We start from the raw sequence: 26,894 nt of genomic DNA on the forward strand, positions 1-26,894 counted from the left end.
GGTCAACTCCAAAGGGCCTTAATTAATTACTTGGGGGTTGGGGTGATTTCCAACTGTAAACAATGACCGCTTGGAATATTAAAGTTGCTTCAAGCGGCACAAATTTCCTATGGTTTTTTATAGCAATTTTTACTAATTAATATTTAAATATATTAATTAATTTTTCTCATTTCAAACTGCACATAAAATGTGATATTAAATTGAAAAAGTATTATTTTGTGGTATCATTTAGTTGAAAAAATTGAAATAAAACCATTAAAAACCGTTTATTGTTAATTGTATATCATTGCTTTCTATTAATTATGCACACGTTTTAATGAAATATGTTTTAAAAAAGGATTTTTAACTTGTCTGCTAAATTTGTATACTCGATTATATTATCTCAATTATAAATTTGCAGTTTTTTCGCCAACTAACCTTATCTCAATTCTTCTTTTAAATGCTTTTACTGAAGTCTTTGATTAAAATTTCACCCGCAACTTTAAAATCTCATTAAATCTGCCAAGTGCAAACTTGTTCAGCATCCAAAGCACATTTCTCCCCAGTTGGTTTTCTTTTTTCTGTTTTTTTTTTTTTTTTCGCTGAGCATTTTTGTGGTTATTGCCTGTGTATTAAATTAGCATAAATGATTTTTAATAATTATGCTCGTGAAGCATCATTGGGAGGCGTTAGTGTTATGGCCAAATGGCCACGCCCATTTCACACAGCCTCTCCACGAAAAGCAGCTGGCGCACAAATTACAAAATAATGAGCGCCAAGTGCAATGTATTTTTTGGTTTGAATTTTACATTTTACATTCACCGTCCGGCCGACTATTATTTTTATATAATGGGCCATGATGGCAGGCAGCTCTCGCTTTGGCTCTCTGATGTTGATGTGGATGCTCCAATTGCTTCGATGTTTCAGTGGCATTCAGCTGAGCTGAAGTTTGAACCGCATCGCGCGAATCTTTTTGCTGAGAATGTTTTTTAATTGCACTTAAAATTTTATTTAAATGCCGCGCACACATGTCGATCGAGCTGAGACTGAATGCAGTAACGATTTAACGAGGGCATTTGTCATTTTCAGACAATTCTTTTAAAAAGTATTTGAGAAGACATTTTATGTAAATGTTTAAAGGAAAATTTCTTTTATAATACTTTATTGAAAATACATCTTGATTAAATATTTTAATTTGAGATAATCTAATCAAATTTACATTGAAAACATACTATATCAATATGCCAAGTAAAATATTTGATATATTTTGGTATTTTGTTTTAAATTTTTAGTATATTTGTAGAATTGGTTTCTATTCGAGATTAGTATCGGGTATCTCTCAGTCCAGCACACACGACTGTAGCTTTCTCTCATGTTTTTATTCTTCAACAGTTACTAATATTTATTTTTTTTTCTTGTATATTTTCAGGCTGCGCTTTCGTTAAATTTGGTTCGCAACAGGAGGCTCAGTCAGCAATAACCAATTTACACGGAAGTCAAACTATGCCGGTAAGTGATATTGTGACAATACCTAATTTAAACAAATTCTTCGAAAGCTATTATTACCTGTTAAACGTCATCTATTGTTAACGTATTTGATCTTCTTTCGCCTGCTCAAATTAACGTCAAGTGCGCACCTTGCAAATTAATAGTCAATTTTGTATGGAAGAAGTTTGCAACATAATACCCATATAATTCCAATTAAACTGACGTTTTTTTCGCACGTAACAACAATTGAATTTGAATTGGGGAATTTGAGTTTCACTTTGCGTTTACGAGTTTGAGTTTCAAATGAAATTCAAGTTGACGCTGAAGTTCTCCCACGCAGCTTTTCTTGCTTCGTCAAATAAAAGCAGCAAACCTCGAAAATATTTTAAGCTTTTTATTTCCTTTTATTTTTGTTCGCGTTGTTCACAAATTCACAATTTTGTTTATTTATTTTTCGTGTTTTTTTTTTTTGTTGTATTTTTTCATCATTTGTCAAGGACATGCACTTGTGTGCGAATAATGCGAAACTAATGAAATTTTCAACCTGAAGTACTTAAGGTACTTTCATTTGCTTGTTGGAGCTGCGCTGCTGTTGTTGTCATTCCTTGTTGTTCTGTGCAAAAAGTACTTAACAAACTTCATTTAAGCTAGAAGTGGCAAGGTCCCCAAGCTTTGGTTGCATTTTAAAAATAAATTAGAATTAAATGCGAAATTAAATTAAATAGCTAGAAGGAATGATTATTATATTATTATATTCGGTTTGTGCTCCACTTCAATTGAAAATCAAGAGCATACTTTTCTCTAATATTCTAAAAAAGCAAAAGCATGTGATGTATATAGAAATCACAGCGACAAATTGTTTGGCAACCGAGAAGCTAAAGCTGAAGGTTTTTTGCCTTTGTGCTGCGATTTTGTGCCGACGAGTGACTTCATTATACGGAAATTTGTAAGAAAACACCATATAACTAAATATATATGTATCTTTGTGTGTGTACATATGTATGTGTGTAAGTGAGTGGGAGTATATATGCTCTATGACAACGTTTGCTGCTGCTCTCTCTCTCTCTCTGTCGGCCTCAGTCGCGGTGCGGGAATTATTTTTTCTTGTGCGAAAATAAATGAAATTTGCATGACACTTGAGTTATTTTGCACGTAAATTGCTTCTTTTGACAAACAACACAAGCAAATACACAAAACCAGCCAACGAGCGGGAACTGTTTGTGGGAAGGGGCGGGGTATAAAGCAAACTGAAATGGTTGCCATTGTTGTATTTTCGGTGTTTACATCAGTGCAGCGAACGTTTCGCATCCAAGTCAACTCACTAGAAGAGTGCAGATAAGAGAGTGAGAGAGGGAGGAAGAAGGGGAATGAGTACTGTTTGTTGCTCCTTCTTCTTCTTCTTCTACTTCTACTACTTCTTCTTGTTCTTCTTGTTCGTCGCTCTGGCTTTATTTACCACTCAGATTGCTGCTGGCTTTGCGAAAGTCGAAACGAATTTTACATTTTCGGTTTTGTGTGTGTGTGTGTGTGTCGAGCAAAGCTTCGTTCGCAACGGACTTGAGCTACGCGCCTCTCTACGCGCTTCTCACTCACTCTTTTGTAGCCCACAACTCGTTGTCGCTGTCGCATTTAAATTCAAATTCAAATATTGTTGATGAAATTTGTTGCTTAATTTGCAATTTAGATGCGTTTTTAAACAAACGCTGCGCCATTTTCCTCCACGCTGTGCGCGCGAGAATGAAATCATGTGTTTACTTAGGCGGAAATTCTTGATGATGATAATGATGATGGCGCCAGCTCGGTGCGATTGCTGTTTCGCTTTTGCCGTAATTACAGACCATAGCTTGGCATGGTTGAAGGAATAGCAAAATCAATGTAACATGCCGCAGGGCTCTAAACACATTTTTTACAATAACACAACTTGAGAAACGGGGAAAGAGAACGCGGGAAAGAGAGTTTTCCCCCTTTCATCAGGCATTGGCAAATATGTATGAGTGAAAACTTCAAATACATAGCCGCAAGTGAGGCTACAACTACACCGAACCGCAAAACAAATAAACCAACAACATCCCCCGAAAAAATGCATAAATCCAATCCAAATCAGGGCAAACAGTTGGCCCCAGCTTAAGTCAATCACCAAGCTGTCATTTCCCCCTTTCCCCCTTTAGATCGTCACATTTTACAGCTGATTGCAGCCAATATACAGGAAAATCAAAGCATAGCCCGAGGTGTTTTCGGTGTGTGTGTGCTTGGAAGTTTTGATATTCTCAGCATTGAATGTGATGATATCTTATCTGTTTTCTCCGTAAAAACTACAATATTTTTGAACCTATGCAAATATGCTTTTCAACTACTTAGTTGGACAGGCTATTTAGCCTTTTCCCCCATCTGATGGCGACCTCGTTGATCACAGAGGCATAAAACGCTGCAGGCCTAGAACAACTAACTGCACTTCACTCTTAACACTCCAAATAATGCTCAGCACACGACAGCAGCAGCAACAGCAACAGCAGCTGCCCGGCGGCTCATTACTTGGCTGCCATGTCTGACCTGCCACGCCCAAAAATGCGGCACGCCCTCAGGGCTGTACTCCTTAACGTCAGAACTAACAACGACAGCTGCAATTTTTCACCTGGGCAATTTTTAAGATGAGCAGCAGCATCAGAAGAAGAAGTAGGAAGAAGCAAGAACTCGACTATGCCAAATTGCTAGCTAGCGTGAAAAAGCATCAAGGTGTGTGTGTGTGTGAGGAAAATGAGTAGAGCAATTTCAGTTGGTTCTGTTCTGTGTTTTTTTTATCAACCATTCTTGTTTTAATTTTAAGAGCGCGTAATTTTTTTCGTTACCTGCCTGCGCATTAAGCATTTTAATGTCAGTTAGGTGGAGTAAAGGGAAGAGGAGAGTGGGGGAGTGCGGCTGCCAAGTTGGCAGTTGTAATTGCAATTTGGCATTACGACTCTCACTCGCTCTCGCTCTCTGGTAGCCACGTAATTAGCGCAAAACGACGCGGCAGCTGTTGTATAAAATTTTTAGTAGCTTGCACAAAAGTATGCTACACTTTTGCTCCTGCATATATTAATTATACACCGGGCCAGAGCCAAATTGCTAAGTGCAACAGCAACAACATCAGCAAGTTGGCACAGGAAAAAAAATTGATTGCCTACCTGCAGGCGTCAAAGTTGCCACAGCAGCAGCAACAGCAGCAGCAGACAAACCGCAAGTTAATTTCAAGCTTAACAAAGTTTTCTTTTTCGATGCTGCTCACACACTCTCGGTCTATCTCCCTCACTCTCTCACCCGCTGCTCTCATCTCTCGGACTTGTCCGGACAGGCTTGGCTTTCATGTTGATGTACCACAAAAAGCTTTTAAAAAATTTTTGATTACGCCAAACCTTAAGCAGCTTATGCACGCCACGCCCTGAATAGTCACCCCGCCCTCCATGGGAAACCAGCACTCATTAAAAAGGAATTTACAGTCGGATGCAGAGTGTGAGAGAGGGCAGTCAGCCAGCCAGCCAGCCAGCCAGATCTGTGCCCAGAGAGTGGACAGTTTCTATTCTCTGTCCATGCATTGGGTTTGTTTGTTGTTAATCCTCTGGCACTCAACATGTTATAAGTCGCTTTTAGTGCGGTTTGCAAACGTTTTCTAAATAGAAGCACCCACAAATGTACAGAAAAAATAACACACAGAAAGTATTCTAAACAACAGCGATGACAAGTCGAAATCACAATACACTTCTTTTAAAAATGTGGAACAACAAAATGATAAGTTATAAATTTCAAATAATTTCACATAAATAATATAGATAACTTCCTTTCTGCCAAACTGCCTGCCTAGTCGTTACGACCTCCCAGTTTGTGTAGAGTATTAAAAAGTTTACAGTTGTAAACAATAATTTCGTATTCACTCAACACAACATTCGCTTTTTTCCACACATTTGCATAAGCCGCTGACGCGATTTTTTTGCCCCCTAGGTAGGTGTGTGTATGCTGTGTGTGTTGTGTGTAAATGCGGCTTAGAAGAGTGGGCGTGAGCTGGGCTGTGGGCGTGACTGCTTGTTAATGAAAGCGCGCGCATGCATTAAAGCTGCTCTCTAAATGCTTTTGATTGGCGAAGCGCAAAAGCGCCCAGCAAAAGCAAAAATGGCCAACAGCATCAGCAGCATCAGCAGCTGCAAAGCAAATCCAGAAACATTTACAAATGGGAGCAAGCTATATATCGTACATAAATAAATATTTTAAATTACAGCCAAAGTGACACACAGCAACAGCGAAGCAAAAAAAAAAAAAAGAACTTAAAGCCCGCATATTCGACTTCGAATAAATTAGGCAATTAGCATTTCTTTCTTTCAACTCCCACTCTTGATGCGCATTTATTTCCATTTTGTTTGTTGTTTGTTATTTTACTGGTCAGGGCACGCATTTGAAAATTGTGTTTGTGTTGCCAAAGTAAATGGTCGAAAATGGGTTGACTTTTGCTTAACAAAATTTGCATAGGCCAGCCTCTGTTTCTGTTTGCTTTACCTTCTCCAAAAAATAAACATAAAACACACTTGACATTCTCTCTCAAAGGTAGCAGGCAGCAAAACTGCGTGGAAATGTGACTATGCTTCAAAGGACAGCATCAAAAGTAATGCTAAACTTTTGCTCGGATTATGCCAAGCTAATAAGCTCGTGGATAGCTTAATTAGGCTTTCGTTGCTGAGCGCACTTCAAGCATAGTTCAGAACAAAGTTTGATAAACATAAATGAAATATAACACAAGAAACGATAGCCAGAATTTATACAGGGAAAAGTTAGAAATAAATTGTGCAAAGGGGTGGAAAGCTTAAAACAAACAAAATATTTTTAAAAATATATTTAAATAAGAAAATAAATAATAATAAATGATGATTACGTATTAAATATAATTCAAATTTCTTATTAAATAAATTAAATTAAATAAAAAAATATATATAATTGAGGATTAAGAGAGCTTCTCAGCAGATTCTTAAAAAATATTCAATTAAATACAAAAATCAATTAATTTTTCTCGCTATGAATTGAAATGAGAAACATAATTTAAATCTCTTCAGGTAAATAAAAATATTTCATATAATTTTCTATGCAATAAATCAAAAAAATTGAGAGAAGAGCTCAGCAGATTCTTGAATAATAATTCATTCAAATTAATAATAATAAAAATATCACCTTAATCACTGCAGAGTATTTTTAATATAATTTTCTTACCAAAAACAAAGTTTTTGGGGATTGTTAACGCAATTTAAAGCAATGCTTGTTTCGAGTGCAATGATTTAAAAATTGCTTAAACGGGCACATAAGTATGCTTAAGGAGAAGCAGCTGAAAAAATAACACAACACAGCAACCCACCCACACACACACTCGTACACACACAACTAGCAACAACAATAAGAACAATAACGATAACAAGAACGACAGCGCCAAAACACAATCAGGCAGGCAACAGCCAGCCAACAACAACAACGACGATGCGATGCGATGCGATGCGAGTTTTCTCCTGTTTTTCCATTGTTCGCAGCTGCTGCACATTAGAAATTCAACTTCGTCTACTTTTAGGCGCTCAGCAGCGGCAAAAGCAACAACAAACAAAGCGACAACAACAACAACACGAATACAATGGCGTGTGAATTAAAATAGAAAAGCTGAGTCCGGGGCTTCTTCGTCTTCTTCTTCTCGTTTTTCTACTTGGCCGTCATCTTGACGTTGCCAAGGTGCGAGTGCTTGGCGAGATGTGTGCTCCGCTCAAGCGTAAAGGCAGAAGGCAGGCTGACAGGCTTCTCCACCACACTTCGCAACAACATTTGCGCCATATTGGACGCCATTTTTGTCAAGTCACATTAAGCGATGCGTCTGCCTGACGAAAATTGAACGCTCTGCCAACCCGACGCGTCGCGTCGCACCGCGTTGGCCAGCAGCAGCAGCCACGACGACGACGAAATTGTTGTATAAATAAAAGCATAATTGATGCGAGCTCGAAAACAACACGAACAACAATAGCAACAACAGCAGCAAAAGAATGCCACGCAAAAACTGAACGCGTAGCACTCGGCGCTTCGCATATGTTGCGCCAATTCAGCCATGAGCCGCAACAAAAACAATGAAAAAATAAGTAAGTGTGTGTGATAGATAGAGCACTGATGGACTAACAGATACGCTGTAGATAAGAGAAGAAAATTTCAATTATATTCAAAGCTTTGTCTTGCAGAAAACTGTCTTCAATGCAGAGATATATAATGAATTTGATAATAACTATTTTGAATTAAACAATTTGTTTTATAGATACTTAATTAAAGGTTACCCTTTATACAAAATAAGTATCACGAAATACTATAATATGTAGTAAAAGACTTCGTTACTATTCTAAATATAGAAACAACTTGATCCAGCTTTTGCTTAGTAGATTAATATTGCATTAAATTGACAGTTTTATTTATGTTAAATTCCTCTCTAATTGAATTAAATGACTGTAGCATACCCTCTATTCAACCAAATTCACAGTTGAATGCGAAGTGAACCAAAAAACAAAAAAAAAAGGCGGAAAAGAAAAACCGAATGCGCGCACAAAAATTTGTTTCTTTTGCATATTTTACGCTGCTCGTTTCAGACTTTGGGCAAAAATGTGACTGTGAAAACAGGTTGGCGGAAAGAAACGGACGCATATCATTTCTGGACGGACTTCAAATCGTATTTACGTAGCGCCAAGCGCCATCGCATTGGCATTTTTCACTTCTTTTACTCCGATTCAGCTGCTTCTTTTATTGCCCTGCAAACGATGTCTCAGTCTCACTCTCAGTCCCATTCTCAGTCTCAGTTGCTTTCTCTGTGTGTGCTTGTGTGTGTTGTCAGCTTGCAGATTTGTTTTTTTACACATGACGATGGGAAATTAATTTGAAATTTAAATGCGCGTTTTGGCAGCTGGGGAATGTCTTTGATGATCGCTCTGCAGCATCGTTTCGTTTGTCTTTTACGGCATGTGTTACTTCTATTTGTTTGTGTTTGTGTAGCATAATGAGCGAAGCGTGACAGCATTTTCTCCTCGCTGCATACATTGAACATAAGGTGTTATCTTTTGTGAGAACACCAAAGAAAAAAAAAAACGTAGAAATTCAACTCTGATCAACTGTTGCGAGTAAATTGAAATTTATCTACTGTGAATATGCGATGATGTGTGCTAGATACCAAATTGAGTTAATTGGTTAATTAAAGGAATCGTAAAAATTGATGTAAGATGCATATAAATATTTATAGGAATAATATTAAAATATGTCAATAAATTAAGATGTGTTGTTGTTATGAATTGAATTGGATATTTGGGTAAATAAAAGTAACTGTCAAGAAATAAATATAAATATAATTCATAAATTCATCAATTCTTAAAACTCTAAAATAAATGAATGAATTGAACATTTTAAGAATGTTAATTTTGTAATACAAATTTGTATATAACTTCCTTCCATTGATCCACTGTACTAAATTAGTATTGAATACTCTCATTATTTGGCTAAAAATAGTTGTTTATATTCGTATAAAGTGCGTGCGATTAATTGCGGAAGTCTGTTTGCGTTACTTGCACTTTTCCACAACTCATTTGTTGCTGCTTAACACATTTTTGTGGCGCCTCAGCATATGCCACAGCAGACACGACAGCGAACATAAATCTTGTGGCATTGGCGCCCCGAAAAAGCGGAGCAACCACCCGAAAGCAACCATTACCACCACTAAATCAGTGATGTTTAGCATATTAGACACATGCACAGGGGCCAATCTACTGCGTATCCTTTCGTCCTTCCTCCTTGTTCCTTCCCCCTGCACGATATTGATTTGGCAGCGTTGAGAATCTCTCTCGCAGCCTGCCATCAATTTCAATTTTGCTCCAGCGGCGCAAATCCAAACAGCGCCTGCCACATACAATTTTCTGGTATTGCCTGCAGACAGGCGTCTCTGCCGGGTATCCTGCGCCGCACCCCCTTTCCACCTACCTAACTACGAGTACACATACAGCAGCAGCACCTTGCCCCAAAGCCACTTTTTCGGTAAACTAATTTTCTTGCTTCAATATCTTGACAGTGAAATTGGCACGACGCTGGCAAAACGCAATCAAACCAACGCACACACAGCCCTCACAGTTTACACACTGTGAGTGTGTGTGTGAGAGTGTATGTGTGTGTATATTGGTATATAAATAAGCAGCGTACATTTTTAGGTGGCGATACCTTTCGCCCAACTGTTTGCTATTGACATCACGTTTCGTTTAAGCCAAAAACTGAACCAGTGACGCGCCCAGCTCTTCATTGCATATTTTTGTGGTGCTAACAGAACATAAATTTTTTTTTATTCTTCAAGTTGGTTTAGTCACCGGAAATTTAAGCCAAGAGTCGCCAAGTTGCTTATTAAAAACTTGCTACTTTCAAAATGAGTAAGTAGTGGAGACGAAGAAGTAGAAGAAAAAGTGATGCTAAATTTGTCTTGTGCGTCAAGTAAAAATCTCACATTTCCTAGGCACATAAAAGGCACATCGTAATGGGTCGACTGTTGGAGTTTTCTTGTCTTGTTCTTGTGGACGACGACGCGGCTCATAAAAAACTCATGGCAGCTAAAAGCGCAAAACTTCCGGGCTTTTTGTGTAGGAAACGCGCTGTGCTGCGTGCATCATTAAAAATGACATGGCCATGTCGCGTGAGGCAACCGAAAAAACTGTTGTATGCAACCATACCATAAAAAAAAATACATAGAATGAGTTGCAGCTGGAGTGCACAATTTGTTGCGACACCAGCTCTCGAGTTAGCGTGCGCAACAGCACGTTATAAACAATTTTAATAGACTTGCTTGAGGCCAAACATTGGCACAGCCAATCCACAAGCAAATCCCTTCCTGCCACCAAGTGGACCAAGTTCTTCCTTTGACAACATTGTCGACCATGCTGCTGCTTCTTCTTCTTCGGCCATTGTCTTTTGCATCATCGTTTTTTTTTTTTTTGGTTCTCAACTCATCTCATGGTCGTTGTCTACGTGCTTCAAGCTGCAAACTGCAAGTGGCGTCCAATGTGGCGGCTACTTAATTTAATGCACGTCTGTTTGCATAAACCCAAACCTTATTGAATCGAGCGGCGCTGAGCGCACAAATGGCGGGCCGCATCATCAATGTATGGGCACGTTCCACTGCCGCCTCCAGCAAACTGCAACTGCTGTCGATGCTTCTGTTACTGCTGCTGCTGCAGCCGGAGCAAGAGCAACCAAGCTGCAGCAGCAAATGATGAGCAAACTTCAATTCAGATGTGGATGCAGACAACGTCTGGGCATAAACTTTAATGAGGTACACGAACTGGTCAGCACAGAAATTGAATGCCGACGTGATTTGACAAGACTTCTCAAAAACTAAGAAAAACACTTTTAAATTTTTGGTAAAAATAAACTAAATTAACGAACGGTCTTAAAAATCAATTTAATATCTTATTGAATGGCAGCAAAGTGTACATTTTGTAAGATTTTTATGATAAGTAATTAATGTGTAGTTATTAAATTAAATTCAGGAGATTGTGAACAACAATTTCAATTAAAAGGGTCGCAGTGGAATTATAAAACATATTTTTTAGCAGCTTTTTAAATGCAAATGATTATGACCTGTTTTAAAATTTCTTCATAGGAAAATTTTAATTCCAAAATTTCAGTTACTATCTTATACAATAAGATAATATGAAATTCAACACAATTCAATTAATAATGAAATCTTTCAACTTTTGTCATTTCAATATTTTTAAATTCGTTTGCAGTAGGTTTTTAAATTCAATTGTACTGAACATTTATTAGTAGTTAAAATGTTTTACTTGCAATAAAATAATTTTAAATTTAATATAGAAAGGCATATTTCTGTAAAACAAGAATTCTTACAGTTTTGTCATTCTTTAAATTAAAAGTTAATTTTAAGCTATTTCAAACTCTATTCAACTTCAAGCGAATTTCTTGCGCATAACTTCAAGTTAAAGCGGACATCTTCAATATCATTTCCGTAGCGTGGATAACAATTTTATTTATAGTTGAAATTGTGTCCTTTTAGTCTTGATTTTACTTCCAACCAAAAAAAAAAAAATGTTGTCAATTTTCAGTTGTCTATTTTTTTTTTTTTGCTCGGGAGTAGGGACAAAAAAAGTTTTGCGGCGTTGTCTCCTCGCTGCTTGTCAAGTTTTGTTTAGTTGTTTGTTCGGTTGGTGCTCTGCTTCGGCTGCTGCTCTTGCATACCTTGAGGCGACGCTGCGCAGTGGCACTGTCAGCTGTATCCTAGCTTGGCTTTTGTGGCATTGCTTTTAAGTTAATAGTGCTGCATATTTTGTGGCAACTACTCCCGCAGGTATTTCGCATGCTTTTAAAGCTGCCACCCGAAAAAAACTAAGAGAATGGCAAACCCTTTTTCTTTTGGTCGCTTCTGCTGTTTGTTGTTTTGTTGTTACTCGTGGGCTGCTTTAGATTTTTATCACAGAGAGAGCAAAACACTTCAACTTTAAGGGCCAGCCTTTTTCCGGTCGCCTGCTTCCTCTGGCGTCTGCATTTGCCACGTTTACGTGCCAATGATGACAATTGCTTTTCTTTCTGGCCGCTGCTTCGATTTTGGCTTTCGCTTTGGCTTTGCCTGCGCCTTGGCGTTTATTTTCTCTTTTTTTGTTCTTGTTGTTTTGCACGTCGTCGTTGTCGATGGTTTTTCGCCGCTTGTCTACAATTTCAATAAAATTTTATTAACGAATTCCGGCGACGGTCGGCGGCGGCGATGACAAGGCAGCATTCGGCAATAGAACTCGTACTTCTCTCTTTCTTGTCCATGCCCATTTTTATACCTCCAGTCGAATCGATATTATTATTACAATAACAGCAGCAGCAGCAGCAGCGGCAGAAACAACAACAACTGTAGCAATTGCCTGTCAGCATTGTACTTGTCGATTTTGCAGCTTACTTTGCTGGCATTGCATACTTTTAAGGCGCTTTGACAATTCTTTTTATCTGCGCCAGGACGACGCGGACGTCGCTTGTTTGTTTGTCATTTACGCCCCACACCTAACCCCCTCACTCTGTCTCTCTCTCTCTCTCTCTGGCCTCCCCTGTGGGCCAAGTTGAAAGCCCGCAGTTCAATTCTCAATGGCGCAGCAGTTTTTCTTTCTTTCTAATGGCGGCATTTCCGTTTCGAAGTCGTCGCCAGCGTCGCCGACGTCTTCAAGTTTTGCTTTATTTTCCTCATTTCGTACTATATATATACAAACGTATATATATTTTTTGCTCAGCTCACCGAAAGTTGACATCAATTTTTGCTCAATTTTATTATTTTCATCTTCATTTTCACAGCGCCCGCGCTCAAATCTATAATTGTATTTATGTCAACTTTTTAAATAGATGATGTGCTTAGTGCGCGCCCCTCCATTCGCTTTCTCTCTCAGTCTCTCTCTAGAGAATATATTTGGCATTATAATAATGACTTTGCTTTTGTGATAACGACTTACGGAAATGTTTGGGCATGTCATTAGCATTGCCTTGACTTGGCAGCCAAGATGAAGAAATTTGTCGCAAAACGATATTATTAATAGAGTGAAACACATCGAGAGCGAATTTATTGGGCGCCAAGCGAGTATGCAAAATAGCTGTTAAATTTATGTGCAAAGTTCTAAGTGCAATATAAATTAAAAGACTATGTGCATAAAGACAAAGGGAGAGAGCGAGCCAACGCGCCGTATGAGTAATTGTGCAATTCGTAAATTGCAATCTAAATGAAAGGGAAGTCGTAAGTACTTTTAAGCACGTCGTTGTCTGCTGAAAGCCAAGCAACAAATCAAAAAAGAGACTCTAAGGAAATATTGTACACATTTAAAATTATGATCGATTGCAGAAAGTAGCAGATCCTCAATCGAATAATAAAGCACCTTAAGTGACTCATTGCATTGTCTTGTCAGATCTGTTCAATCTCAAAAAGAAACTCTCTTCCCTCTCACAAACCACAGTCTCAATTTGCCACTCTCAGATGCAATTAAAGTCTATGCCCACTACTATCTCTACTACTCTCAGAGTAGCTTCATGCAACTTTTCGCTGGCAAAAACATTTTTGACTTTCAACTTGGCCAACAAATAGCACAGCAAGGGCAACAACTCTAAACAAAAACAAGAACAAGAAGAATGCCAACCGAAAAGAGTCCAAAAACTATCAACTGTAATCAAGTTGCCTAGCCTAAAGCACACTAAAAGCAAAAGCTGCTAAAAAGCATTAAGGCTGCAGCCAGAGGCACACAAAAAACTATAGACGGAAGTCGGCAGACATTAGTGCCAAAAGTGCGTTTCAAACAATATTTCCGTATCAACAACGACAACAACAACAACAACAGCAACAATAGTTGGGTAGCAAAAGGATGCGCTGGGCATAGCCTAGACACTTTTTAAGAGATTAAATTTTCGGGGGGCTCAGTGTCGTCGTCGTCGACGTCGTCGTCTGCACCCCAAAAACTGTAGAGAAACATTTACGGTAAGCACATTCACACACACATACACACACACACACACAGGACACACATGAGCCGCTTGCAAACTTTTGCCAAACAACAATGGCAGCAAACTATAAGAGGGGGAAAGGATGAGTGAAGGAGAAGAGTAGAGAGTTGAGAGGGCTGGGCATTTGGGTTAGGAGACTGCAACTAAAATAGCCAGCAGCATTTTTGCGTTTACGTTGTTTAAACATGCGCAAAGTTCAGGGTTTGAACTTTTATCAAACATACGCTATGCCAAACCAGGCACAGCATACTTTTTGGGTTACACCAACAACAACTCTATCATCATGAAGAACAACAAGAACAAGTGGAACAACATCGCAGAGCAGTGCAGAGCAGAGCTGAGAGTCCTGGGCCATGTAAAGCAACTATCAGCGCCTGGGGCTCAGCTTGTTATTTCAGCTTGGCTCACTTCCTTGTTGTGCGAATGTGCGACGCATAGATACCAAAAAGGACATTAAGGAAATTACCGAAAAATTAGTAATACCAGAGTATAAATTACCAGCAGCATAATTTCCGAATGGAATGGGCGGGAAGAACACTCAACACGCCAAGATCAAGGAAGTGGAAAATCTTTTCTATACATATATTTGTACATGCTTAAATATTTAAGTGCAAAGTTATTCCAGCAAATGCACAAAACTTTTAAATCTCAGTTAGGAGTTTCTTCGGAATGTAAATATTTTATTTCGTTTAAGTTTTCAAACAACTATTTGTTGGCGGATTGAACGCACAATTTAAATGCGCAGTAGCAAGAAATTATTATGTGGGAACAACTTATATAGAAATTAAAATTATTCGCTGCCGCTTTACGCATTTTTGCATACCATAAATATTTCATGAGGCGGCAGCCACAAAAACTGACAGCTGTCAAAACGCGACTGTTTCAAAATGTAAAATTTCAAGTGTGTATACAATTTAACATAGCATACATTTGGGCGCTGAGAAGAAGAAGAAGAAGAAGAAGAGAGAAGGAGAAGGCGCATTAAGAGGCTGCTTTCAATTTTCATTTGGCAAACTTGGCGCGAGAAACTTGATGACTGTCAAAAGTTGTTGCTGCTGCTGTCGTTGTCGTTGTCGTTGTCGTTGTCTTTAGCTGGGGACTGTGACTGACTGCGTCCCAGGCGATTAGAGACGACGCCACAAAGTGTAGCAGAGTATGCAACAAATAACGAAAAATTTTTAACACAAAATCTTTTAATCCCAATGAACTGTAGCTGTCCATTCGAGTGCCTCGACTCGACAGCATCGTGTCCAAAACAAACGTCGCAGGCATTTACTTAATCGACAAGGGATTAGGTTGCACCAGCAGCAGCTAGCTAAAGAACTGAAATGGAGTTGGGGATGGGGATGGAGAGTAGAATGTTTTCATCTGTGTGTTGGCCACTTTAAATTGAGAATTATTGTCGCAAACAACAAATGTCTGGGGCACTAAGAGAGAGTGGACGTGAATGAATCCTAGTCCGACTGCGACTGCGACTGCGACAGAGACCGAGGCTGAGTTCGAGGCACTACTGAGCATCGGAGCCTTTGATAAGGATATATTGTGTCTCACGCAGTTGGACAGCTTTAATCTGGGGCTACGGTGTCCCGGATCCACAGCGTACGTGCTTAATTTTGTTTGCACTTTTAAGCCAGCCTCGTTTGACCCCGCCAACCAACCCCCGCCCAACCATCCAACCAATCTGCGACGCCTGCAGTTAGGCTACAAAAATCACGCAGCAGGCGGTGTTTTTGCCAGGACAAAAGCGAAGGATGCGACATTGCCAGCGGCCGCATGCGCTTGCCAAGGATTAGCGCTGATTGAAATTGCAAATGAAAATTTATTTTTACTGCGTACCCACTTGCTCTTCCATCCGCTCTCTCCTCTCTCTTTTCTTACTGCTGCCACACAAATGGTTGCCAATGTTAGTTTTGCAGAGCTCATCGACAGCATGAATGAAGAGGGTTGAGAGAATACTCCCCCACAGCATTTGGGTCAAAGCGCATTGTATTAAAATTTAATTGAGTAACTGACATTTTATTTTTGTATAATTAAATTAAGCCCCAGCTTAGCGTTTGATTTTAATTTGTGCGACATTTGTCTGCTGCCCGGTTGCATGTGCTGCTCTCTCTCTCTCTCTCTCTCTCTCTCTCTCTCTCTCTCTCTCTGTCCTTTTTTCTCTCGCTCTGGGCTGTCACAACAATGGCGAGTGCTACGCCCACACACTGGGTCTCCAATTGATTGCAGCTCTCCATTATTTCGCCATTAAATTTGTTTATATAAATATTAATGCGGCGCCTGAACTGGCCGCAGGATTAGTTGGCAAAAATTATGTTAAGTTCGCAGTTTTTTTTTTATTGTACGGTAAGCCGGGGCAGTGGCATTGCCACATAATTTATTAGCCAGCCATTTGAGCCCAATTGCGCAGCTGTGTTCGCTGCCGCGTCCTAGACATTATTGGCCATCAAGGGCTTAACAAATTGATTGCTTCACAATGGCACGCTAAAAAGTAGAGAGGAGTGAGTGAACAATATGGAAATTAATTCAATGCGTCGACAGCAGCTAATCGAAACCAAAACCCAAAAAAGGCTCAGCATTTGGTTGTCTACAATTGTCTAAAGAGTCTACAAAAAAATATAAATAAATTGGCACTTACTATAGTAAAATTTAATATAGTAAAAGCTAAAGGTATATTTAAAAGATGCAACTCTAAAAAAAAGCAAACAAAAATACACTCAATATAATAAATTTGAACTGGCGAATACTTAATATATTAAAAAGTGAAGGCAAATCATGTAGCTGCCTGCAATTATAAAAAGTAATACTTAAAAAGAAAATTGAAGAATAAAACTAAATATAACAAAATTCAACAAACGTATACTTGATATAATGAAAACCAAACAAAGAAAAAAGACAGCTCCACATACGTATGCTTAATATAATAAAGAGCTACACTTAATATAACACATTTTAACGCAAACAACGAGCACATTTATTAATTGCATTGTACATTATTAATAGCAAAGAAGAAAGCTATCAAAACTCAATTTACACCCGAGAGAGCACAGTGCTGATTAAGAAACTAATTTGAAGAAGCATTAACTCATTCAACTGTTTGCCTTATGGATAACATTACAAAGTAATGTTGAGCATTTGCTGTGTGTGGCGCCCCGAAACGCTAAGCAAATATTAGCCATGTTCGTCGTTGCCCACTTTTTTTTTAATAATAAAAATTTCATTATTTTAACAAACAGCGAGCGTACAAATTATTAGCACATGTAGCGGAAGCGCGAAGGGACGACGGACGACAGACGAACGGACGTCGGACGACTTACAATGTTTTTAATTAAAAAATCCTTTGGTCAAGCAATTATGAGCTACATTAAAACAAACACGAGGCAAAAACGCAAAGGGGGGCGCCGCATTATTAACAGGACGAGTGCGACGAGTATAACAAGCAGCCAAAGCAAAAGCAAAGCTTTCATCTCGGTGCCGTGCGCTGACCTAAGTAAATATTAATAAAACATATTAATAAAACGGAAACTGGGGCGCCCAACAAAACCCAATGGCTATTTGCATATAATTCCTGTAATGCACGAGAAACCTTTGCATCCCTTTGCACTGTGCGAGAGAGCTTAAGACAATTTCAAATATACATAGCTTTAAATTTGGCTTAACTGATAGGAATTGGAATATCTCATGTGGCCATTATTTAAGTGCCCAGCAAGAACAGTCATCCACACCTTGAAATGACTTTTACTTGGAATTTATTGCATACTTTTAGGCGCGCTGTCATTACAATTAAACCCAAGAAGCACACGCATACTTACATACGCCATTTAAGAGCCGTCCATTTTGTGAGGCTTACTTAAAAATTACATAAATTTTGCTTTATTTGCCCTAAGCCTAAAACCTCGAGCTCAGATCAGATCTTTGGAGCCAAACACAAAAACCCCATACATAAAGTATGCAATTAAATTTTCACTTAAACGATTATCACATAAATCCAGAGGCCAAGCCAAACGTGTTTGCATTTAAATTAAAAGAGCCATTTTTCTTCGACACGGCAGCGAGTGAGTGTGAGTGTGTCTCTGTGTGTGTGGAGTAACAAAAGCAAGAGCAAGCGGAGGATGTGAGGATGTGAATGCGGCATAAACCACAAAGAACCCGCCCACCTTATGATAACGCCATTACTGAAGCAGGACCACGTATGCTTCATGTGGCTGGCAGTTATCTGCCTTGAACCGCAAACGCCTAGCACGTAGACACACACACTAGCATACACACAGACACACACACACACACACTCATAGACTGTGTGAGAGGCGAACCCGTTGTATATATTTGCTTATGTTAATTGCCGTTGAATCCATTTCCATTAAGATGCAAGTCCTGCCACTGACGATAATTCCACACCCACTCTCGCACACTCTCACACTCACACACACACATACACACACAGACTCAGCGTAATTGCCAACTGGCTGTAAGTGTAAGGGTAGCGGTCCACAGAAAGTATGCCTTGACCTACGTCCGAAGGTTGCCTGCGTCCCGCTGTTGCTTTTCAATATGCACAGCAATATCCTTTGGTAAACACACAGCAGAGCAAAGGACCAAAGAACACAGACCAGAGACCAGCAACGAGTCATAGCCATTATATTATACAATAACAAAAAAGCCTCGGCATACCAAGTGGCGCGCTAATGCCAAGCGTACGACTTCCTTTTCGCCTCTTCCTTTTAGAGATCCTTGCAACTGCTGCCTTCTGCTTTCTGCCTCCTGCCTGCGGCTGGTACGTGCTCTTACATATTAGTAAACTTCATAATTTTTAATTGATACATTAAATTTCGTGCAAATATTAGCAGAGAGTTTTGTGGACCAGGCGCGCGTCTTGAGTGACAGCTTAACGATGTAAAGCTCAGTTTATTATGCATGGCGGAACGCATTGGGATTATCCACAAGCCTCTCTCAACATTTTTATTTCTTCTTTTTCGTTGGGTGACATTTTGCAAGTAGGCGTAGCGCTTTGTGTTTGATCTCCTGTCACATTTTCGAACTTGGCACAAAACTTGGCAATACTTTATGACCATCAATCTAAGCCTGACCATTTTGATTGCTTACAGCTTATTTTATGCTAATGGCCACGTCGAAGCAGCGTCAAACTTGGGGTTTCTTGCGTCTACAAATAGTTGGCAAACTTTTTAATGACGACAAGGAATATGTAAGCATATAATAAGCGGCGTTTTCATATCTTGTCCCAAAAAGTTAGCTGCTGTCTCCAGAAAACGAAACAACATAGTCAACACTTTTGGATACTTTGAACTGTTTGCTTACATTTAGCTGCACTCAAAAGCAATTTTTGGCATTGACTTGCGCCTGGTATAACGACTTTACTTTACTTTTTTTTTGTTGAGAGGCTGAAGCACTCAGCAGCAACGCTTGGCACTCAACCGCAAATGCATTTCAACGTAAAGTTTTTAAACAAATATTTGCACAACTGGCAGGCAGGACAAGATAGCGAGGGGAGGGGAGGACACGGTTCATTCTTTTTGTTTTTTGCACCGGCATTCAAACAATGCGCACCCAGGCGAACTGTGCAAGGAGCAGCAACGGCAGCAGTCCAGGAACCTGGCCAGCCATAAAATGAGCAACCGTGTGCTGTATGCGGCGGTATGCAACAGTTTCTTTTTCTCTTTTCGGAGTCTGCTGCTGCTGTCTGCAGTCTGCCTTTCATATTTGCGCCCAGCAGCAGCAGCGGCAGAAGTAACAGAAGCAAGGCAAACAAATGGCACACAAAACGAAAAAAAAAGAAGTATATTTGCAACTCTGTAGCTGAAGAGCTGCAAACGCCGCTCTATAAATGAATGTCCTTTTGATTTTGTTCAACGAGCCTAGCGAGTGACTCAATTCAGCGGCGACTCAGTTCAGTTCCGGTTTGGCCTTTTGTTTCGCGGGGCTGCATGCATTCTCCATTTCGCTGGCCACGCCCCCTCCGTCTTCTAGCGCCTTTTGTATATACTCGTATGTATATATATTTCCTGGATCCCTTTCTCTGGGTCGCATGTGTGCGCGTCTTGCAATTGTACTTCAGCTTCAGCTATTGTTGTTGTGCTCGGCGTAGGAATGTTTTAATTTGTTTTCCTATCCGCTTCGCTCGCTTCTTTTTATTGCTTTGCCACAGGCTTCGTTTGATTGTTTGTGTGGTTGTTGTTGCCGGTTGTTGTTGTTGTTGTTGGCTGCCACTTGTTTTATTCCCATATTTCCCTTACTCCATTTTATGCATTCATGACACGACATACGCCCTCAAGTCTATGCCGCATAGCTTTTCCGCTTGCAATTTGATATTTGTCGCATGTCGTTTGCCGTTTTGTGGCTGACATAAAATATGAGCAAATTTCTTTGCAATGATGATTAATTGAAGTGTCATAATATCAACTAAGAATTTTCATTGCTTTCGCTTAAACATTTAATTAAAACATTTTCTCTTTCTTTCTATTTACAGGTAAGTGAAGTCTTTACACACTAATAACTAAGCGCAGTAAGTCCTTTTGCCTAATGAACAAATCTACGATGCAGAGTGTGTCTAAAAACCACACTTTCTGTTCTCTGCCTGTGTCTTGTGTATTTAATTACAAAGCAACTATCTTTCAATTATTTACACCTGCAACGAAAAACCAACAAATCCCCAACCTAACCCAAGCTGCAGCTCCATCTCTGTCGCTGTCTCTGTCTCTGTCTGTCTGTTACGACTGCCTTCAATTGCAGTGTACTTCTTGGCGAGCCAAAACAAAATATATATCCGCTCTTTACATTGATTGCCTCCGAAACTCCGGCTCACTCAGGATAGCTTCGGAACAGCACCGTAACAGATACAGATAGCCTCCTCGCCAGTCCGGAGGCACTCACTTACTTTCGCCCACTTGACGACCGCGCCCACTTTCGATAATTAATTGCAGACATCAGTTGCAGCAGCGGGTTTTTGCAATAAGACTTGCTCAATGGAGGAGGCGTAAGGGGTGGGGCACCAATGAAGCATGCCATCAATTTGTCTCACTATTGTAGCATACTTTTAGGTGCGCTCGGGCAATTGTTTTGCAGACAGCCAGACAACTGAAGTGAACCGAAACAAACTAAACTGAGCCCTAGCCATGAACTGAACTCAACTCAACTGAACTAAACTAAACTGAACTGAACTGAAGTGCAATTACAAATGCAACTCAAGTGGCAGCCACACAACCAACAAAATAAAATTAAAAGAAAAGAACTGCTTGAATAAAAATTAATTTGGGGACTTTGACGCAGGCAAATTTCAAATGAAATCAAAATGAACTTGAACAAGCAACAAGCAGAGTTAACTACAAATGTGTTACCAACTACAAATAAACGAAGTATAAGCAATTTTACCAGAAATAAATCTGCAACCACAAAGTATCAAAATAACAAATAAAAATTCAATTTTGCACTTATTTATAATCATTTTTGCAATTGAATTTTAGTGAATAGATCGATGTAGAATATCATAAAAAATAAGCAGAGTTCTTTTCAATTTTCTTTGAAATGGTAATGGTAAATGACAATCAGAAAACAACAATAATTTAACAGCTACAAGTAAATTAGTGCAAAGTCTAAAATTAGTAAATAAAAAGGAAATTTTCTTGAATAAGTTTTAGATCTTTAGTATATTAAAGAAGAATATATATTAGCTAAAATAGTTTTAGTTTCCTTGGAAATATAATTAAATACAAATAACAAAATAACAAGAATATTAAGAGCAATTATCGCTTTTCCATTTGACCTTTAGCCACATCAAAGTCAATGCTGAACATAGAAAGTAAATAAAATCGAGATAGTAAATACTCGCTTTCAGCTTAAACGATGCAATGGCAAGCTGAGCATAGACCACATGCGCTTTCACTTTTAATCACTCAACAAAGTTGCCTCTGTGTTGCAACCTTCACACTTGCCACCTTTTGTGCAGTAGTTAGCGTAGTTTTTAAAAGCTTAAACGTGTTGTGGATAAGCACGATATCTTTCTCTCTCTTTCTAAGTCTATCTTCCTCCATGCTACACCTTGAAATTAAATAGGAATTTCAAATTAGCAACACACACACACACACGACCGCTACTTTTCTTTGCTCGCGGAATTTAATTAAAAGAATTGTAAATGTTTTTGCTGCTATTGCTGCTGCTGCTGCTGTTGCACTTGTTGTTGCCGCTTCAGTTGGGTAATTAAAGTCAGTTGGCATTTGAAATACTAGCGTACAGAGAGTAAATAAATGCCACTAGAGAGCCCATAAGGCGCATTTGCCCCCTCAAACTATGCGATGACTAATTGCATTTTATGAATATTGCATTTGGTGGCCAAGTGACGTGGCCAAAAAAGATAAATGGCCAACCAAACAAAGTGGCAACTACAACGCCATCGCAGCTGTCTGATTCTTGTCTCAAAAGTCACTGTTGTGTGTCCCACACCCAACTGGTTTTTGTTTCGTCGGCCCTTGAGACATGCAAGTGCATTAAATTAATGAAAGCTATACATGTCGTGTATATATATAATACTATATATATATATATATATGTATGTGTGTAGCAAGTTGGTAAACCCTTTTTCCAATAAATGCCAAATTAATTAAAAAATACAGCGCAAAGGCAAACGCTAGGGCAAAAGTAAAGAAAGCCAACTCAAGCAACCCGAAAAAACTTGAGACACACAATGAGCAATTTTTTTTTTGTGCGCTTCTCCTTTCTATCTTTTCTTTTCATTATATCGTGTATCTATGTGCTGTTTTTATTTTTTTTTTTGCGTTAGCTCGCGCCCAACTTAAAAGTGTTAATTAAAAATTGTTTCACAGTTTAGCTGCGAAAATGAAAATTGAAAAAGGGCCTGGGCCAAGTCAACCCAACCAGCCAAGCAACCAGCCAAGCCAAAGCTTCATATTTTTTGCCATTCTTTTCTTATATTTCTTCATCTTCTTCGTCTTTTTTTTCATTAGCCGCTTCAATTTCAGTCAGGGTCCAAGTGTATTTATCTTAGCCAAGCCAAACTTGTAGCTGTAGATGTAACTGCATCGCATCGCATCGCATCGCCGACCCTTTGGAAACTTGGCCATATCACGACATTGCCCCTCAGCGTCTTGCTTCCTCTCTCTCTGGTTTTATCTTCAGCTCCAGCTGCTTCTTAAAGTGCCAGCTTTGTCTTCGGGTTCTGGCCCAAATTGCAGCTTCAATTGTGCCATGCAGTGCAGTGCTTGTTAAGCGTTGAATGTAACCGTTCGCTGAAGGAGCTGCTCTGTCTGCAAGATCTCTCTGTTGTGGATATCATCTGCATCTCTGCAGTAATTGCAGACACTTAAACCGCTTCGCTAGTCGTTTGATGGCACAGGCTAAGCAATTGTTAGACAATTAGGTTTTTTCTCTTTCTTTCTACTGTGTTTTTTTACATTTTTGGGGCTTAAAGAATAGGTAAAGTGGCAACGTTTGGCTGAAGTAAAAGATAATTGAGATTTGCTGGAAATAATGAGAAGTTCCCAGCAGATGTAGTTAGGGAAAATTTTTATATTTTTTGAATTTTTTTTTTATGTAAAATATTTATCTCAAAATGTTAAGGCGTATTAATGAGGCCTTAAGTATATAGCTTGCTTATAATATTTAAACTCCTAGTTGTGTTATATAAATCATTAATTTTGTAATATCACACAGTTAAAAAATTATATCACAAAAGTGTTAAGGATTATTAAATGAAATTAACAGCGTAGAACGCAGCAATCCTTTTGTCGAAGCAGCTGCGTTGCAAGTTTGCTGTTTGAGTTTCTCATTAAAGCCCGAATCCAACACACGAAAAAGAAACACACACACACACATATATATAGCATAGTCCTTGCTCTTGGACTAGCAGTTGCTCTTGAGGCGCCGCCAGCTTCAACGGGTTTGGCTTCCACATCCGGAATCCGGATTCCGGGATGGCTTGTTTGCCTTGCACTGCTGCTGCGTGTTTTTAATTTTGCGCGTTTCGCTTGTTCTAATTGAAAGCCGCGTCGTATGTTCGTGTGTGTATGTGTGTGTGTGTGTGTGTCTTGTGTTTGTCTTAACATTTATACTGCCTCCCACCTACACAACCGGTTTTTGCCAAGTGCACAGAGCACTTCCAATTTCCTCTCTGTTATACATATAGAGTATGTTATATGTGTATGTTTGTAGTACTTGTAGATAAATAATTTACTTTTTGTGCGCGCACAAACAGCCGGCAAAAAAAAAAACATAAGAATAAAAAGAGGGGGAAAGAACTAAAAGCGACGATGTCGAGCTGCGTATCTCTCATACAGCAAACAAATATTTATAAGTCTACAAAACATATACAAAACATATCGTACATAACTGTATGTACATATATTTGTTTATAATGTAACAGTCAACAGCAGTGTTTTCGCTTTTTTCTGCTTTTGCTGCTGTGTTGTTGATTTTGCCAAACCAAACTTTGCACACGAACCCTTTTTACTCTCCCCTCCCCGCCTTCGTTCAGTTTATCCCTCCCAGCGGAAGGGTTCGTGGATTTGGACCTTTGGGGCCCTCGGGGGACTTACAACGCAGTTTTCTTTGCATTTACTTTATGTTCTCAGTTCTTCCTTTTTTTGTTTCTTGCTCTTAGGCACAGCTAAAAATTAAAAATCAAGTTTGCTTTAGCGATGAATAAGAAAACAAAAACCAAAAAAAAAAGTATTCCACAATATTCTGCCCTTGAGCAGTGACCTTGTGGGCGTGGCCCTCGCCGCAGCTGCCTCTCATGTTGTTATTGCCCAGTAAACTATGCGATGGCAAACTATGCAAATGTTGCACACGCAACCAAAAAAAAAAAAATCAGAAAAAAAAAAGCAACAAAAAATTCCAGAGCATAATTTATAGCGCTTGTGCATAGTTTCTTTTTCTTTTTTGTCAGCACTGACAATTTGCCCCGTTGTAAAAGCGTGTGATTTGTCTTTGGTTGCAACTTTTACCAGAGAAACACAGAAAACGAAAACGAGAACGAGAAGAGTTGTCCCTGCGGTGGTTTTTGGCTGGCAAATGTCAACAGCAGACGTTCAGACGTCCAGGCTCACAGGCTCCCAAAAACGCCTGTCGCACTTTTGACGAAATAGACAAATTTGCGTTTTGTTGCAACAAAATGCGCCCTGCAAAACGGCAGCCACTGACTGGGCAAAAGGACCAAGAGTCCATGTCCTGGCACGGCACATGCATTTGCATGCAATAAATCATATGCAGAGAGACAGCAACAATAACAACGGCGCAACAACAACGTTTACTGCTCAAATACTCTCCACACACACAGCAGCAGCAGCAGAGGCAGCAGCAAAAACAATGTTGCGGCAAAAAAGTTTTGCTGTTGTTTTGTCTACGTACGTTCACTTTTCCTTTACACATTTTCTTTGTGTGTTTGTGTGTGTTTTCTTTTTGTCACATGCCTGACAAATACATAAATTTGCCAAAAATGTCGCCGCCTTTCAAAAATTTTGAGCTGGCAATTGGAATTCAGCGTTCTACAATTTCCACCTCAACTCACAACAGAAAAAATAACAACAATCCCTGATGACGCGTCGTTCCAACCATAAATCATATGGCTGAGGTGTTAAATTTGGCTAACGCCTGAGCCTCAACTACATGTATGACTAGATGTGGGCAAGCCTCATCAATTTCACAGCATTTGTGTGAGTTTTCCGTCAAGTGAAAGTGTTGCTCACATCATTTGTAAACATGTCGAAGATGGAGTTTGAGCAATCAAATCTTTTAATAGATTTTTTACGCTGCTTGAGCTATAAATAGGCAAGAAATAACTGAAAATAATATAATATGTTTGTTTAGGATTTGAGATATAAATATTTGTTATTCTATTATAGGAAATTATATTATTTGATAGTATTTTAGCCAACAAGTTTTGTGATGCTTGAAAACTTTAACAGTGATAACAGTCAGACTTTTTTTGGTTGAATATTTCACTCAGATCTGTAGGTTTAAAATATCTTCTATGCATAAGCATTAACATTGATAAGGGCCAAACATTTTGTTGTTGAATCAAATAATATTTCTTTTAAATTTTCATCATAAAAATAAGATTATCAAAAAATAGAAGTCTTACATTTTGTTTTGTATAAAGTTAAATAATATTTATATTAGATTTAAATCTCAAAAATAAGATTATACAAAAATTAGAAATACTTCAATTTTCGTTGTGATTTTGTGCTGCAATATTTCTGATGCATTTAAAAATTAAATTTAGTGTAAAGCCTTTAAAACTCAATTTGCAAATCCTGCATAAGCCATTCTGAATTGTAAACTTTTTAAGGTCACAAATTGTGCTTAAATATTTAAAATATTTTTTAAATATTCACAAATCTCAACAAAATTCGAAATTGTGAAATATGTTGTTGAGCAAAACCTTCAGAGTATGATTAAGCGCATTAAAATTGAGTGAATTTCATATCTGCAATTTGCAACTTGCTGTCAAGTCGCTCAGTTTATTGGCCATGTCGCTTGACTCGCTCGCTCGGTCTGGTTGTGGTGTTTATCTAGGAGTGTGCTAAGTTGTGGCATGCAACGAGGGTAACAGCATTGTCTGATTTGGCTGCAACCATTTCTTTTGACTAGCTGCACAATTTTTCATGCTAGCGTTAAATTAAGCAAAACCGAAAAAAAAAAGTGAAACATTTTTTTTCTCTTGTGTCGTTGCAACAAGAGAAGGGAGAGGGGGAGGAAAAAAAGATGCATAATTCACATGCCAAAACAGCACGAAATGTTTTGCATAGCCAGCCCCTCGCTGCGTGTTGTTTTGTGTTGCGTTCAGTGTGAGCGTGGGCGTGGCAGACGACAACAAAGTGGAAGCCATTAAATTTCATGCAAGCAACTAGTATGAAAAAATA

General features: G+C 38.9%; 1 protein-coding gene across 19 annotated transcripts in view; it reads left to right on the plus strand.

Annotated features, from left to right (window-relative positions):
• LOC117570006 (CUGBP Elav-like family member 4) overlaps positions 1 to 26,894 on the plus strand; it is a 168,756-nt gene that overhangs the window by 106,767 nt on the left and 35,095 nt on the right. For all 19 annotated transcript variants that reach the window (XM_034251404.2, XM_034251408.2, XM_034251413.2 and 16 more), the window contains one exon: positions 1,409 to 1,488. In XM_034251404.2, coding sequence (XP_034107295.1) covers positions 1,409 to 1,488 — 80 coding nt within the window. The remainder of the gene's footprint in view (positions 1 to 1,408; positions 1,489 to 26,894) is intronic.

Source organism: Drosophila albomicans, chromosome 3 (genome assembly GCF_009650485.2).
Source record: "Drosophila albomicans strain 15112-1751.03 chromosome 3, ASM965048v2, whole genome shotgun sequence".
In the NCBI taxonomy this organism is placed as follows: domain Eukaryota; kingdom Metazoa; phylum Arthropoda; class Insecta; order Diptera; family Drosophilidae; genus Drosophila; species Drosophila albomicans.